This window comes from Uranotaenia lowii, chromosome 2 (assembly GCF_029784155.1).
Source record: "Uranotaenia lowii strain MFRU-FL chromosome 2, ASM2978415v1, whole genome shotgun sequence".
Lineage (NCBI taxonomy): Eukaryota > Metazoa > Arthropoda > Insecta > Diptera > Culicidae > Uranotaenia > Uranotaenia lowii.
In genome coordinates, this window is record NC_073692.1 from 130,553,330 (window position 1) to 130,570,026 (window position 16,697).

The window sequence follows — 16,697 nt, forward strand, 5'->3', positions numbered from 1 at the left end:
AACATGTTTATGTAATCGAAAGTCTGGCTTTCAATGAAAGTTTTAATGTGTCTTTTTAGTTGTTTTTAATCACTATCAAATGCCGAAGAAAGAATTTAATTACTATTTCTCTATTCATCACAATAAACTGTGAATCATAAGAAACCTTGAAGGGGCAAAAGTACGAAGTGCAAATGGGGCAAAAGTTCGAAGGGTCTTCTGAAGTAAATCTGAACGAAAAATTTCAACTTCTTTTTTAAATGCTCTGGAAACATCAGTGCATATTTTTGTTTCTTCAAGACTTGCTCGCGCGAAAAATTGCTCAAATACGATGAGAACTGGATTTCGAAAACCTGCTGAATATGGACAGTTAGTGGAGAACTCCAAATTCGCACAGGTTATTTGCCTATTTATAGAATTTGTATCAGAAGCGAACAAAGATGCTGCTGCTGTAAGCAGAGATTAATACAAAATAATTTTCCTGTTGACTCCATGTAGAATTGTGGAATTTTGAATGGTCGTACTGTTATCCCACATTATTCGAACTTTTGCCCCAGAGGTGGGGTAAGAGTACGTTTCGATAGCAGTTAGTCACTGCTGCTATCAAATGCGTCGATCGATTATCTTCGTAATTTTGTTAAAGAGAGATAAAAGTCTAAAGAATCAAATGCTGTTCTTGTTTTTTTTTTTTTAAACAACCGGCAAATTTTCTAAAAATAGGATAGCACTAAGGTCGTACTTTTACCCCACCATACTTTAACTGCGGGAAATATTGGAAAAAAGCTGAAAGGTGGTCCAAAATATGTACCCGGTCCAAAATAAGTCCGTTACCCTAAATTCCGGTTCAACGACCTGTGACAGTGGTCGGCAACCTTTTAAGTCCAAAGAGCCAAAAACTTAAAATTATCAAAATTCCAGAGTTTGAAAGAGCCATATTAAAGATTTATTGTTTTTCTTTTTAACAAAAAAAATGTTGCTATTTTTTTTCTTTTTTTATCTTCTCTAATCGTCTTTTTGTTTTTTAACTTTTTTCGGATTTTTGTTTGATTTTTCATGATCGAACTTTCAAAGCGAAATAATTTTGGAAAATGATGAGAAGAAAAAAAGTGGACAGTAAGCTTTACATAAGCACAGAAATTTCACGCAGAACGATAGATTGATTCCCTGAGAAAGATGCTAATCAGCATCGAAACGTAGGATCTATAAAAACATCTTTTTTGTAGAGAAATGAATCCAACTTAGATGAAATTTCAGGGACTAGATAAGAGAAAATCGATGTTGAAAAACATGCGAAAAAAATTCGCCTTGTCTCCCGGTGAGACTTGAACCCACATCTTGCGCCTCTCCGGGGCCCATGTATTAACATTCTACTACAGGAGACCAACCTGGCGTATGAATATTATACTGGTTGAGTGTCGATGTCTATCGGAATGAAGGGAATAGTTCTCCCATGTAATCATAATCATTTTTCTTGGTCTATTTCTATTCCTATCTTTTCATCTTACGGTAGTTGGACTCAAATTTGGATATTTTAGGCACGGCAAGATTTGCATTGCCTTCTCATATACTGCACGGGTTGTCAGTTATGATGAGATGATGCCAAACACCGAATTTGGTTGGATATCCAAATACGGCAAACGCATCATTTCTCATCATAACTGACAACCCGTGCAGTATATGAGAAGGCAATGCAAATCTTGCCGTGCCTAAAATATCCAAATTTGAGTCCAACTACCGTAAGATGAAAAGATAGGAATAGAAATAGACCAAGAAAAATGATTATGATTACATGGGAGAACTATTCCCTTCATTCCGATAGACATCGACACTCAACCAGTATAATATTCATACGCCAGGTTGGTCTCCTGTAGTAGAATGTTAATACATGGGCCCCGGAGAGGCGCAAGATGTGGGTTCAAGTCTCACCGGGAGACAAGGCGAATTTTTTTCGCATGTTTTTCAACATCGATTTTCTCTTATCTAGTCCCTGAAATTTCATCTAAGTTGGATTCATTTCTCTACAAAAAAGTTTCGCTGACTGAATGTTTGAGTCAAGACCCATCTTTGGGTCACAGTTTAAATATAAAAACATCGTTTAAAGAAAATAAAGACTGATATGCCGAAAAACAATTACATTAAATCATCTCGTAACATTACTATTTTAGTTTTTTTTTATTACTCTTGAATATTCCTTTAAAATCTGTTTCTGATATGGATTCTCTCATGGATCGTCAATTCTTCTAACATGGATTGATTTCATTTAAATTTTAAGGCGTTTGCAAAAATTGAGTCAAGAAAATTTTAAATTCATATCAATGAATACTTTGTATGATGACAAAGTGAAAGATTTGAACATATTTACATAAGCAGAACATTTTAATTTCTTCGGCAAAGAAAAGCTTTTGAAATAACAAAGTAAAGGGAAATAAATTTTCTAAAAATTATCAAGCATTTTTATGACATTCTCCAGATTTAGCTAATTCTTTCTAAAATCCGGAAGCACGAGGTTGAATTCAACAGAAATTTATGTAGCCGAAAATTTTAACCTTCAAAAATTATGCTCCTGACAACTGATACAAATTTTAAAATTCATGAAATCGATCGAACGTGTCTTCAGAATTTTATGCATCTTCAAAATTCTAAAATTTTCATTTGATGTCGCATGTGATTCTTCTTATGCGTCTAATTGAATGAAAAATGAAATTCAATACATTGAATATTATTCATCAATGCTTGCCAAAACTTTGATTACTAAAAGAAATCTGTAGTTTGTTAAGAATATTAAAAAAACATTACATTTTAACTGGAAAAATCAGTTCAAGGACATTTTTAAAGATTCGAAATCGAAACAAAAATTTTCAAAAATAAATTAACGATGACTCTTAATCAAAAATGAAGAAAAATTATGTCCGTTGATTAAACTTCGTTCAAAATTTGTGGGTTTTTGGTTAATATTGGCTGAAGGAATCACACTTGAAATTTTTAATGCGATTCACCTTTTTTTTAAAAAAATTAAAACTATACTAAAAATTCTTATTTCCGAAGCGTGCGTTCTCGATAGTAAATACAGACCCCGTTCGTTTTTGGCAACATTCGATTTTGGCAACATTCGATTTTGGCAACATCCGATTTTGGCACATGTGCCAAAATCGAACGGTTTTTAGAAACAACATTACCTTTTAGTTTTCGTTATGATAGGATCAATGTAATTTAGACAAATACCATAAATACGTTTTTATGTTCTAAAATGGTTATAAAATGCAACAATAAAAACAAAAGTTTTTTAAAAAATGTATAAAGTACACAAAAAGGACAAAAAGGTGAAAAATTCAAAAAGTTAAAAAACAAATTCAAATAAAAGACTGAAAATGACAAAAAACAACTAAAAATGATGAAGAATGACAAAAACAGCAAATATGACAAATTAAAACAAACATAATAAACAAATTAAGAAAAGTGCAAAATGCATCAAAAACATGATTAAAAAAATAAAAAATGGCTACAAACTATCGAAAATTTTCTAAAAATAACGTTTTTGAAAATAATTACAGTTATTTTTTAAAAACAACTTCAAAAAAAGTTAAGAAAAAAAAACGTTCGATTTTGGCAACATTCGATTTTGGCAACACAAAATGTACGGGCGTGTTGCCAAAATCGAACGGGGTCTGTATATCGAAATAAGTTGTGATTAATAGTGAAGTTTGAAAAATTACTTTTAAAACAGTGTAGTTTTGTTGTAAATTATGGAAAAAAGTACTGTAGAAGATTTTATGTTTTTTTTTCAAAACGTGATCTAAAATTTGTTTTTTTATTAATTATTCCAAATCCGAAATTAAAAACTGGGTTTTATTTGCCTCCCCAGCAAACATTTTTGTAGGTATATTTCTCAACAACTTTGTTATACGTCTCATATATGTACATTATAGAATAATCGTATAAAACTCGTATGACCCTCGCGGGAGAAAGCAAAGGAACGAAATTGTCTTCAAAATCTGCAAACATGGCGGGCTTTTTATCATATCCAATTTAATCAATCCGACTTCGAGTAGCGATTTTTACGACTTTTTACTTGCGATAGTTGGAATTACGATTCGCAGTAACGTTTTTAATGACTTGAGTTATCATTCTAATGCGATTTTATGTTTGCTGGGTCTTCCTTCTCCAATGTGAGGAGGGGCCACGAACTGCCATAGAAACATTTTTCGTTACCAAACAACGTCACATTTGCTTGATAAATATTCGAGTTTTTTTTTGTTGGTTATCCACCATGGGTGCACGGATTCACCGCAGTTTCTGCCAAAGTATGTGCTCACATGAATCTTTTAGAATATTAAGTTCGACAAATCTCCAATGCAGCGCGCCACCATATCCGGACCCCATGGCTTCGTATGAACTGTTATGGAGTGAATGTATTCGTGTGTTGATGTAGGTATATTTCGGAAGAACGAGTCAATCAGGTGGGCTAGTTTACTTACAGATATTCCGACATCCGTGTATATACCTGGCCAGCTGGCAACTGATTGGACATTCTTATATTATATGGTCAGTTATATGAGGAAACACATCTTACCTGTCGGCCACTTAAGGGATTCGAACCCAAAAGTTTTCTTGCCGATACCGGGAATCGAACCCAGTACGCCTGGCATACCAAAACCGGACTCGCGCCAGCCTATCCACTAGACCACATCGGCGCTTTTATTTGCTTGTTAAAATTCCTCCTTCCGTTTCTCCTCTGGAAGAAGGAGGAGTCTTTAATCATAAAATAACATTTTGTGAATACAAATACACGGAGGTTTTTTTTTAAGCGGTATTTCGTCCCGCGTAAAAAAACCGCGTAAAAAAACCGCGTTAATTCGAAAATGTCTCATGTCTCGTGTCTCAGATCTCGAGTCTCATATTTCAGGTCTCAAATCTCAGGTCTCATGTCTCAGGTCTCAGGTCTCAAGTCTCAGGTCTCAGGTCTCAGATCTCATGTATCACGTTCTTAGTCTCAGAGCTAAGATTTTCCCAACTACAAAAAGATTCTTCAAAGTGTTTTCCTTTGAAAAAGTCTTAGAATATTTTCTCTGAAAAACCGCGTTAATTCGAAAATCCGCGTAAAAAAAACCGCGTTAATTCGAAAATCCGCGTAAAAAAATACCGTGTAAAAAAACCGCGTAAAAAAACCTGTGTACCAGTGTACCCTGTAACGTAAAATATGGTTTCCATTGCTAGTTTTCAAACTATGCGAAAAAAACTTGTATAAGAGCCCCCTTTCCCATTGCCGTCCCTCCACTGTGAGAAATTTCTCCTTCCAAAAAATAAAAATAAAATTTTTAATTTTTTATTTAATTAAACATTTTTTACACTCGAATACTTTTTTCCGTCAAATTTAGTTGGATTTGCTTGATAAGTTTTCAAGTGATGCAAAAAATTGTATGGGAGGGGAGTTCCCTTTTTCTTATCCTTTCAATAATGGAAGAAGAAAAGGGTTTTCAAATAATCATATACCAACCAATTATGCAAATGTAACCGTATGGCACCACTCTCCCAATTTTCTCATCCAGTGAGAGGAACCAAATTTTCATATAAAAATTTCTTGTAACTAAATACTCTCCCCTCTCAAATTCGTTACCATCTGCTCGAACAGTTCTAGAGTTATGAAAAAATGTATGGGGGCTCTCCTTACGCTCCAGTGAGAGGAGGAAGAATCAAAATTGTACTCAAATACCTTCTGCTGTTAAATTTGAATAATTAGTTCTCATGTGATCTAAAAATATGGTATGAAAGTCTCATTTCCCCTTCCTTTCCTTTCCAAATATACACCTATACCAGGGGTGAGCAACCTTTTGAATCAACGGGCCAATTTAAATTTGAAACCTTGTCGGCGGGCCGCACTTAAATTTTTTTTTGTGATAGTTATCAGAACTTCACATCATTTTTCATAACTACAATTTTTTGGCGAAAACAAATCTGAAAAATAAAAGATAAAACGAATTCACGGGTTCAAAAACAGTAAATTCAACACGGCTTTTTAAATACCTGATATTGAATAGGTACCTCACTAAATCTTTGTATTTTTTTTAATTCTATCAAGTTTTTAATAGTACTTCTTGGCGAATATTCGTTCTTACAACATTCTTGTTTAAACCGATGATACTATTCGTCATCACTTCAATTTAAAAATCTTTTGGAGCTTTCCATAGTGATAACTAACAGTGTGAATAATATATTTTTAAAGAAATCACAGTCTTCTTAGCGTTGGACGTTGAATCGCTATTTGACTTTCTGTGATTTGTTCACCATTAAAACTTGTCCTTAAAGCCTAGATTTTTTTTTCTACAAGCTTCAAAAAACTCGTTTCTTTACATTGAAGTTCTGCATTGGATCATTGCATTCAGATGTTCAGAAAGGTTGTCGAAATAGCAGAAAAATGTTCAATTTTATGTATTTTTAAGCAACTATCTTCAAAACTACATTTTTTTCATTTTTAATCTTATTATCATTGCTATAGTTAACTCTGGTAATGTGTATTGTGAATCATAACTGAAATAACTCAATTTATCGATGTTTGTGATGTGTGTGTTGTGTTTTTCTATCAAATTTCTGTAAAAAGCATCACAGATAATCGTCAAAGATATTTTGGATGGAATCACAGAATTTCAGATATCAATTGATTTTATAAACAACTAACAATTTTTGTGGGTTGATTCATGTTGATAAATAATCCAAAATCGTTCACCCAGCCTTTATTATTTAACTTTCGTAACTGTCGTCAATATTCAGAAGTAAAAAATACATCACAAGTTTTAATGAACAAACCTTATTGTAAACAAGTTGAAAAAATTTAAAAAAATAATAAATAGTAATGAGCAGGTTTTGCGCCCAATGGAAAAGGATCACTGAAAAAGTTCCACTCCCGCGGGCTTTTCCCTGCTCACAAATTAAAAAAAAAAAAGTTCTTGGTTTAATTTTTTTTTTCCAGTATTTGAATGCTAACAGAACAAGCCTTTTAGCCGTGAGCATATTTTTTATCATTCCACTTTATATTTTTTGCTTGAAATGAAAATAGGTAATGACTTCACTAAACCGGCTTCGAAATTGTTTTGACCATGTGTACGTTCCGATTTTTTGCTGTTCTTCCGACTCACTTTAATGGATTATGCTCTCAAAGTGGTAGGAATTTAATAATAAAGAAAAAAGTATGCTGAATAAAGAAAAACTTCCAATATTACGTTATGCCAGTAAACAATATTGCATTTAAGCCATGAACAGAACATAATAAACGCTTAAAATGCCAGAAAAAAGTTAACAATCTGAATTTTTCCTAACTATTCATTGTAGAAAAAAGGCATTAAAAATTGAAAAAAGCTTCGCGGGCCGCGTGTTGCTCACCCCTGACCTATACTAAATTTGGTTTTTTTTGTTCGATAAGTTCTCGAGTTATGCAAATATTGAAAAGGATTTAGCCTCTCCACTTCCCATCTCCTCAGTGGAAGGAGAGATGGGTTTCAGAACATCGTACAAACATTTTTCGTACCTAAATACACTCCAATGTAAAATTTGATTTCATTTGCATGATAAGTTATCGAATAATTCATGAAATTGTTTGGAAGATCTCCTTCCTTCTTTTGCATCTCTCAATAGAAAGGGATGTAGTCCCAAGCAATCATAGTAACATTTTTCGTACCCAAATAAGTCTCTTATAAAGATGGTTTCTTTTGATTGATAAGTGCTCTATTTACGCCAAAAATGTTGTATGGGAGACCCTCTCCCTTCCTTTTTCCAAACCCTACCGCAGAGATCGCCAAGCCACGCCAGGCAAAATGGGTATTTTCAGTTTTGGAAAAACTATGTGTTTTTTGAACATTTTTTTAGGAACACCTTCTTTTAGAACACGTTTCTCATTTATTTTCGCATAAAATTCTTGGGTTTTCATATGAATAATGTGTGATTTTTAAAAAAATAAAATTAATTTTCCATTGCCGGAAAAAAAAATTAAGCAACAACTCTCTCAACTTTCTCCAATCATTTCTTTTTTTAATCGCTAGAACTCATATCTAATACTAAAGGCTTTGAAAGCTGAAATGACCAGTTTGGCAAAAAAAAACTATCAACTAAACGAAGAACATCAACTTGGGCCCATATTTACCTCGAACATAAAAAAGCCATTGGATTTGTAATTGCTTACTAAATTAAAATTTCCTTTAGCTTGACCTGGTTCTATTGCCTTATCGAATTTATCAAATTTACATCCCACTTTAGCTAAACATCAATTAAAGAATCAAGTTTTTATTTCATTCATATGCCTAAACCACGTGTAACCTGAAAGTGAACGCCATGCCCTATTTTTCTTATCGAACGGTAACTTTTAAATTAGATTTCCATTCAATTACTGAAAAGGAATACTAATTTTGGATTCTCTGCTGAATTTTCATTTGTGTTTTCTAGTTTTCGTCAGCAAAATCAGATAGTTTTAAAATAAAAAAAATTTATAAGTCGTAACAATCATAAAGTTCTGATAAAATTTCAAAACCGTCTTTTTATGTAAACTTGCGTTACCTAAAACCAAGATTTAAAAAAAGGAATAATATATGCTAAAACACACTTAGTCAGCTAGTTTAATACTCAAATTAACATTCATAGGAGTTCTTAGACTTGCTTTTTATTGCAAGCTTCCATTTACATTAAAAATACGTTAGGAAGTTGAAAATGTAAGTATTTTTAAATATCCACCTCAAATACCGATTTCCATACCGATTTTTAGGATTTCCATACCGATAAAAGATTTTTTTGGGTTCCAAAATACCGATAAAAATGTGGCATCACTGAGCGCTAGTATAGTCTTCTTGCTGATGAAAATCTCTCTCACGGGTATTTTGATCGGCAAATTCTATCGGAGGATAACGATTGTTGGATTCCCTGCTTTTGATTCGAGCGTTCTTGTCTTGAAAGTTCTAAGTTCGTTAAACTGTTATTGTAATTAACAGTCAAACCCTCCACAATCAGTTTATTAGATTGTGATTTAGTTTGAGCGACAATAATTGATTGATAGTTTTGTTTTTTTTTATCTAGACATTTGATTGCTGTTCAACATTATTCGAAAATTTAAATTTTTAAGAGCTTAAAAATCTGAATATTAGTATCTTCTTCGCCGAAAACCAGTGTCCTGCACAGCTTTAGTTCAAATCGAGCATTTTACCTTTTTCGTCTTTATGATAGAGTAACAATCATACTAAGATATGAAATATCATATTTGATGAAAATAATCAATCGACAGTGGATATTCTTAAAATTATTTGAAAACTTCGAATGATAAGCGACACGGCAACGACCGAAAAGTCTGAATCGGCATCTTCATTTGGTGTTCATCGAGAGCACACCTCGCAAAAAAAAACGGGGAGCAGTTCAAAGTCCACTGAATGACACCAAAAGGTAGCGCGACTTCAGAGACGAAACGCAAATGTAATCGCGACATACCGCACGCAAAACTTTCCTACACTGCCAGCCAATAACTGTTCTTCTGATGGATGGTGGTTAGGTGAGGAGGATTTTCCGCAATTTTCCTCCCCTTGCAGTATCCTCATCAAGATCGAGCATTACGCACGCCAGACAAGAGGGCTAACTGAATGACAGACTGATCTAGATAGTAGGTACATCTGAGGATGGATGCAACTCTGTGATCTGCGGCCAAATTGCTTCTGAATGTGCGGCGCGCGTTTATGAACCATTCCCTTCATATACCTTTCGAAAACGAGAACGAGATTAGTATGCTTTAGAAGCCGTTAGGGGCTGTAATTAGATCTCTCTTGATTATAGGATTTCGATGGTGACGAAATATTTATAAGTACTCTAGGTAGCTATTAACCTACTGCATTGGATCTGCATTTAAAAAGAGACTAGAAGAGCCCTGTGGAAAAATACATCTCACTCAAATCAATCGTTCTAAAAATAACATCTAAATAATGAGGATGCTACTGGCTAGTACAGGTGATACAGGAATAAGTACCGTCAAACGGTTTGTTTCAGTTTTAATTGAACTATCAAAAACCTGGGGTGAAATTATGAATCCTATTCGATTCGAGTTACCCGTTTCGAGTTGAACTCGAATCGAATTAGAATCAGAATTACGAATCTCGTTCGAGTTGTAAATTTTAACGTATTAGATTTTGAGTAAATCGGGTAGTAGATCATCTCGAAATGTTACATTCGAATCGAGAACGGTAATGCCAAAGTTGGTCGAATCGAACGAAACTCGATTGTTTCGAGTTCCATAATCCCGCCCCTGGTTTTCTTTGCGATTCAGCTAGATGTACCACAAAGCGTTAAGTCAGTTTAATGATAGGGGTAAATTAAGTGAAGTTCTGAAATATATTTATTCCCCATATGGATAAAATATCATCTTGATTTTGAAACTGTCATTTAAAACTCAAGACAATTCAAACGATTTAAAAAAAAAAAACAAATAAGTGGATAATTCTAGTGTCTGTCCCTATCTAACCTATTTTACGGAATTAATTTTAAATTCACATATTATTTTTATACAGTAGAACGCAAAAGATGGAAAATAAATTTTGGAAGAATTTGGCGTCCTGAATTCGACTCAATTATCAGATTTTGTCTATCACTTCTGGTTTTGGTAGTATTACGTTTGAATATTTTAAAAATTGATAAATTTTGAGTAAATTCAATCATTAATAACTAATGAATTAACAAACTTATATGAAGAACAAAAACTGCATTTGATTTTTTTAATTATTTCCAATTCTGTTGTCTGTCAGATATTGCTATGGCTTTTCTTATTTCAAAGATAGAATGCTCTAAAAATCACATTTTAAGAAAACTCAAATGGAAGAATGAACCATTTTTTCGACTTAGGGGAGATAAGGGCATAACGAGCACCCTTTGCGAAATGATCACCCCTCTTCTCTACGGAAGTGTGTATTTTTTTGAATAAATTTTCATGAAGAATGAGGAACTTTTTTCTTCCTTTTTTCTCAGGGATTTTAAACCAAGTAGGTTTATTCATCCCGAGTTCATGAGGAACAGTTTTTTAGTTCCTATAGCTTTAATTTTTCAACAAAAAGAAATATCCTTTTACGTTTTACAGAAATTTTTGAAAAAAAAATAACTAACTTCTCAAGTGATGAAAAATTTACAATTCGCCTCGACCAAGATTCGAACTCGGGCTCTCTGAGTTACTTCTCCGACACCTTAAACGCTAGGCTAAATTTATTGTAAATTAACTTTAGGCATATCGGTGAAATGTAAACTTCGGACAGATTTCATTGTATAGGTTAAGGTAGTACGTGCCACCTCTATCCCGGTCCTACTTCTCATAAATAATGAAACGTTGCGGGGTAAAGTTTTCCTCGCAAAAATGCTCTTTCGCTCTTTTCAACATCTGTAAATTTTCTCCTCACTTTTCTATCCATCTTTATCAATTGATCAATTCTGATATTCTTTCTCCAAGAATATAAATTTCACCGATATGCCGAAAATAAATTTACAAAAATCAATTAACGGTGGTTAACTTATCTAAGAAACTGTTAGAAATTAGCAAATCAGTTTTTTAAAGCATATTTATAATTCAAAATAATTTTGAAAATATGGCTTTTATATAAAAATATATTACTTATCAGAACTCAATCTAGACTTAAGAAGGGGTTTGTCTAAAAATGTGTCGAGATGCTCCTCGATGAAAACTTTCTATTTTAGCTGCATTGGGAATTTGTAGCTTTTCAGTAAATAACACAATATTTCCAAAAAGATCTGATTCTGGGTAATGTTAGTGGAATTATCTAGTGAAATAATAATACTCATGCCAATAAATATAACAAAATGGAGTTCTCTCACAAGCTTACAATTCAGGATTATAAAAATTCAATAAAAAAAAAGTTAGTTAATACCTACATACATAGAGTCAAAAAGAATAATGCAGAACTCTTGTATAACAACAATATTTATTTGTTTCTTTCGAATACAAGCTGAATCGCCTTAGGGGAGCTTATCCAAGTTTTTTTTTGTCAAGCAACTACGGTGAAAACCAAAAAAAAATAACTTCAATTTGAAAAAAGCTTGTAATGCTCGTCTCACTTTTTTTGCTCATGATGCATGTGGCGGAAAGGTATCGAAAAGTTTCAACTTTGTTTGATGTTCACTCCTGGTTTCGCAATCAAGGACGTTGACTCGGAAAGCAGGTGTTACCAACTGAGCTATATTTTTCGATTTATAAAATTTTATATTCAAGTAAAAAGTACCAGACTTTTTAACCCAGCCAAAAGCATGCATACATACATAAATTTCATTACCTTTTCTAGCACTTTCAAAAATGCCCCGCTTTTTCGGCTGTGCTTTTTTTCAAAATGTCCCGCTTTTTTTAACACTATCTGGCAAGCCTAGTATAGAGCTATCTATTAAGTCGGTCTCGATAACATTGGTATGGAAGCATCAATAATGAAAAGCAAGCTTTATGATGGTACAGGATCAAAATTCTGCACGAAACTGAATCTCTAAATCTCTGAAGTAAATAGAAAATCTCGCAAAGATCGATCCAAGATCGACCAATCCTAGTCTAAACATGAATTTTCTATGATTTAATAAGTATCCTCCTTAAGGTAGCCATTATGCCCTTATCTCCCCTACACCTGACGGTAGTTTCTGATCCTTATGTATGAACTTTAATTCTTTTTTATTTAATTTTAATTTATTTAAAAAAATTGGTTGAAGACTGCGAAACGATTTGACTTATGTACGTTAAGAATCCTTTTCGTTAAGAATTCCTTTACAGTATTCTTAAAATTGACATATTTTACCAAACGGTGAAAAATAAATCAAAAGAAAACCTCTCTGATACCTTTTAAGAAATCAAAATTACTCAAGGTCTTCTTGAAAGTTGAATTTCTATTTAAATTTGGCAATCTGATCGATATCAATATTCTACAGTTTTGACTTGAATTTCAATCGACAACCAAGATTCTTTATTCATTCAGATTAAGTATTCTGTTCTCGAATTGAGAATTCAGACTAAGCATTCAAGCTCAAAATTTGGACCAAAAACTAAGACTAACATTCAGATTCAATTCCAAAAGTTTGACCTTAAATTCAGGAAAAGACTTAGAACTCAGATTCAGAATCAACAAGATTCAGAAATTTTAAAAGAATTTGGAATTAAGACATGGAATTCAGATTCAGAATCATAAATCAGAATCAGAATCAAAAATCAGAATCAGAATTTAGAATCACAATTTAATTGGTAAATACTGATTCAGACCTCCGATATATAAATCAGATATAGATTTCAGACTCACATAAGGAGTTTAGATTCAAAACTAAAAATAAAATTTTCGACTTTTTCGAAATAAAAAGTTTTTTTTTCATTTTCTTTAACTTTCCTGGCAATGTAACCTTGCCTGATGAACTCATTTCCAATAAAAATTAAGATTTTAAATTCAGACTCAGAATTCATATCCATAATTAAGATTGAAAATTAAGACTAGTTAAGTTCTTTTTGTAATACTTTTTCATGAATTTTTTCTTATTATTTATTTTTTATACATTTTTCCATTTCTTTTATTGAGTTCATTTGAATTTATTTTACTTTATAATATTTATATTTTGATTTTTTTGTATTATTTTTTCACTTTCTTATTTTAGATTCAGAATTCAGATTTAGAATTAAACCAGAATTCAATCTCAGAATTCAGCATCCAAATTCAAAATTCAGGTTCAGATCTAGAATTCAGATTCAGAATTATAATTCAGAATTCAGATTCAGGATTCAGGAATCAGCCAGAATTCAAAATTCATATTCAGAATTCAGATTCGGAATTCAAAGTTAGAACCAGACTAAAAGTTCAGAGTTCAGATTCAGAATTAAGATTCAGAATTAAGATTCAGAATTCAAACTCGGAATTTAGAAATCACTTTCAGAATTCAGAATGCAGAATTCAGATTCAGATTCTGAATTGAGTATTAGAATCCAGATTCAAAATTCAAATATACATTCATAACTCAGATACAGTTTTAAGATTTTGATTTGAGATTTAAAGTTCAAATTAAGATTCAAAATTAGCTTAGCTTAACTTGATTGACTAAAATTCAGATAAAAATTTAAAATTCACAATTAAGGTAGAGAACTTGTAATCATTCACAAAACTTTGATACGGAATTTCAAAATTTAAATTCAAAATCATTGTTCAGAAATTGAAATTCAGATTTCAATCAACGACTCATGCATGAAATTCAGATCGGGAATTCTTGAAGAATCCAGATTAAAATCGTTACCAGGAGGCATAGGCATTTATTAAGGCTTGGTGTTCAGAGTGTAGAATTTAAATTTAGATTTCAAAATTCGGAATGTATTCTCAAGGCATAGTTCTTTTATGTTTTAATTATTTGAATTAGTAACGCCAATAAGCTACATAAAAAAATTGAAGTTAAATTCATTCATCACAGAAAAATTGGATGTCGAACTCTAATATGTGTTGTGAGCCTACTTGAATAAATAATTCTACTGAATCAAAGCAATCGAAGGATTCCCTTTGATGCAATCACGGTATAAGAATAGTTCAGATACCGGGATTTCGATAGCAACTTACAATCTTCTTCAGTGAGAGTTCAATCGAAAATATATCTGAGCTTTTCTAATACCGTGGTTGAACTAAAGAAAATCTTTCGATTGCTGCGAATTTGTTTGATGAGAAACTTGTTTTCTGAGTAATTATATTAGGTTAAAAAATTTGAGATTTTAAACAAGAATACAATACAATCTACACTGATGGACACAAGCATTCGACATAATTCATCTCATTTATTTTAATTGAAAGTAACTCTCAATAGTTTGGGATATTTTTTTATGTAAATAGATTCTGTTAATGTTCTCTATCTTAGGGCATTTCCAATGCAAAACAACGAAAACTAAAATTTTGAATACTTATGTCTACCAATCCTCTCTGACAATAAAAAGTCTTAAATAAATATCTTCACCACTATTTCCATTAGTGTAGGCATTTCAAACCAGAATCTAGAAGTCACAACTGAAAAAAAAACGTTCGAAAAATTCGCCCAGTGAGTAAAAAATTCTTAAGGACAGCTTCTTTAAGTTCAATTTTTTTTCCAAGTTGACCCAGATCATGCCAGTTAATCGATGATTATCAAAATGTTTATAAGCAAGCACTCAACTACGCGGCCGTATACGAGAGTAACGATTGCTAACCGTGAATGAACCATTCATAAACACAGCCGGGAATCTCGTGCCTTCGAGCGAGCGGTTGGGTCTTATCAGGAGCTAAGCTAACAAAGAAGCAAAGCGACATCATTCTTTTCCTGATAACTTTCAATTAAACCCCTTCGGCAGCAGCAACATTACCAACAACAGCTGATCAAACTGTATGTAGAATTTATTTTACAGTTGAGCAAAAGCCGTTTCCGCTCCTTAGAATGAGTCGACTTTGAATCATTGTTGAGGCAGTGGCAACGCGTGTGGATTTGTGATTGAACGCGATAATGTTACATTTCTGGGATCTGGTTGCATAATCTTGCTGCTAAGCGGGCGCGCATCAGGAATGTTGACGCTTCCAGGGTCAGGCTGCATTTGAACTGGATGAATATGATATCGCAATGCTAACCTTGACAATCGTAACAGATATCAACAAACCGGTCCGCCAGCATTTGGACTCGGAAGAAGAGGGCCCAATGATTGACAAGCAACAGGTATAAAAGTACTTGTTCCACGTGCTTCGTCAGTACACAATTGCAACAGTTCAAATTGTCAATATCTGGAAAAGCATATCATCGTAAACTTCAATCATGAAGGTAAGAATATTTTCCTAAATATTCTATTCTTGGTAGAAATTTGTATCTTATAACTCTTATTTTCTAGCTAGCAGCCGTTCTCGTAGTTGCCCTGGCATGTGCCACCTTTGCGACCGCCAAACCAACCCTGCTGACCAAGAAAATTCTACTGAAAAAATACGCTCTACCCCGGTACATTTCCGGGGGAAGCTTCAGCTTGCCACAGCTCCCGAGCCTGTACATTCCATTTCCCTTCTCCTCGTTCTGGCCGGCATCGAAATCGTCCTCCGAGCCTGCCCCAACGATCGTCTACCACTCCCTGGAGGAACCTCAAGAGGAGCCGCAAAACCAAGAAACTCATCCCGTCCCAGAAGCCGAAAAAGCTCAAATCAACGTTCTGGAAGACATCAACCATGCATCATCCCAGCAGGTCTACCAAGAACCCTTGAGCAACGCCATCGATCTGCGCTCGCCGGTCTACATCGCCGAAACTCTAGCAGTCCGACACGAGGCCCCACTTCCGGTCGGCTACCAGGAATCGGTGCACATCCGGAATGTTGAGCCAGCTCCGGGAACGCAGTAACGGGTGTGTCGGTTTTTTTTTTGTTAGCTAATGAGTGTGAATAAATTTGTTTTTGTACAATTGTAAAGTTTGATTCATTTTTATTGGTGTTTTTTACCTCGAATTTGAAGGTTTGTGAAAAGAGTTCATTCTATATTTTGTATCATTCAAGAGATCAGTTGTTCTTGTTTATCAAAAAGCACCTCTAACAGGTTATGAGCCTGCGATTTGAAGGAAGTTGAAATGGACAGAAATGAAATAGCGAAGTACACTAATGAGAACTACGGAAGTTGGAGGTCGAATTCCTACTGGTGAGGGAAGGACTCTGGAGGTACATTTCACCAGGGGTGAAACCGGACGGAAGCTGCTGCCGACAACCGAA

At 33.6% G+C, this 16,697-nt stretch overlaps 2 protein-coding genes across 4 annotated transcripts in view; one reads left to right on the forward strand and one right to left on the reverse strand.

Annotated features, from left to right (window-relative positions):
* LOC129750170 (protein mothers against dpp) overlaps positions 1–16,697 on the reverse strand; it is an 86,094-nt gene that overhangs the window by 62,189 nt on the left and 7,208 nt on the right. The window lies entirely within an intron of this gene.
* On the forward strand, positions 15,406–16,396 carry LOC129750171 (uncharacterized). The gene is made up of 2 exons (XM_055745427.1): positions 15,406–15,774; positions 15,842–16,396. The coding sequence occupies exons 1-2, from the start codon at positions 15,769–15,771 to the stop codon at positions 16,334–16,336; spliced, it is 501 nt and encodes a 166-aa protein (XP_055601402.1). The 5' UTR covers positions 15,406–15,768; the 3' UTR covers positions 16,337–16,396.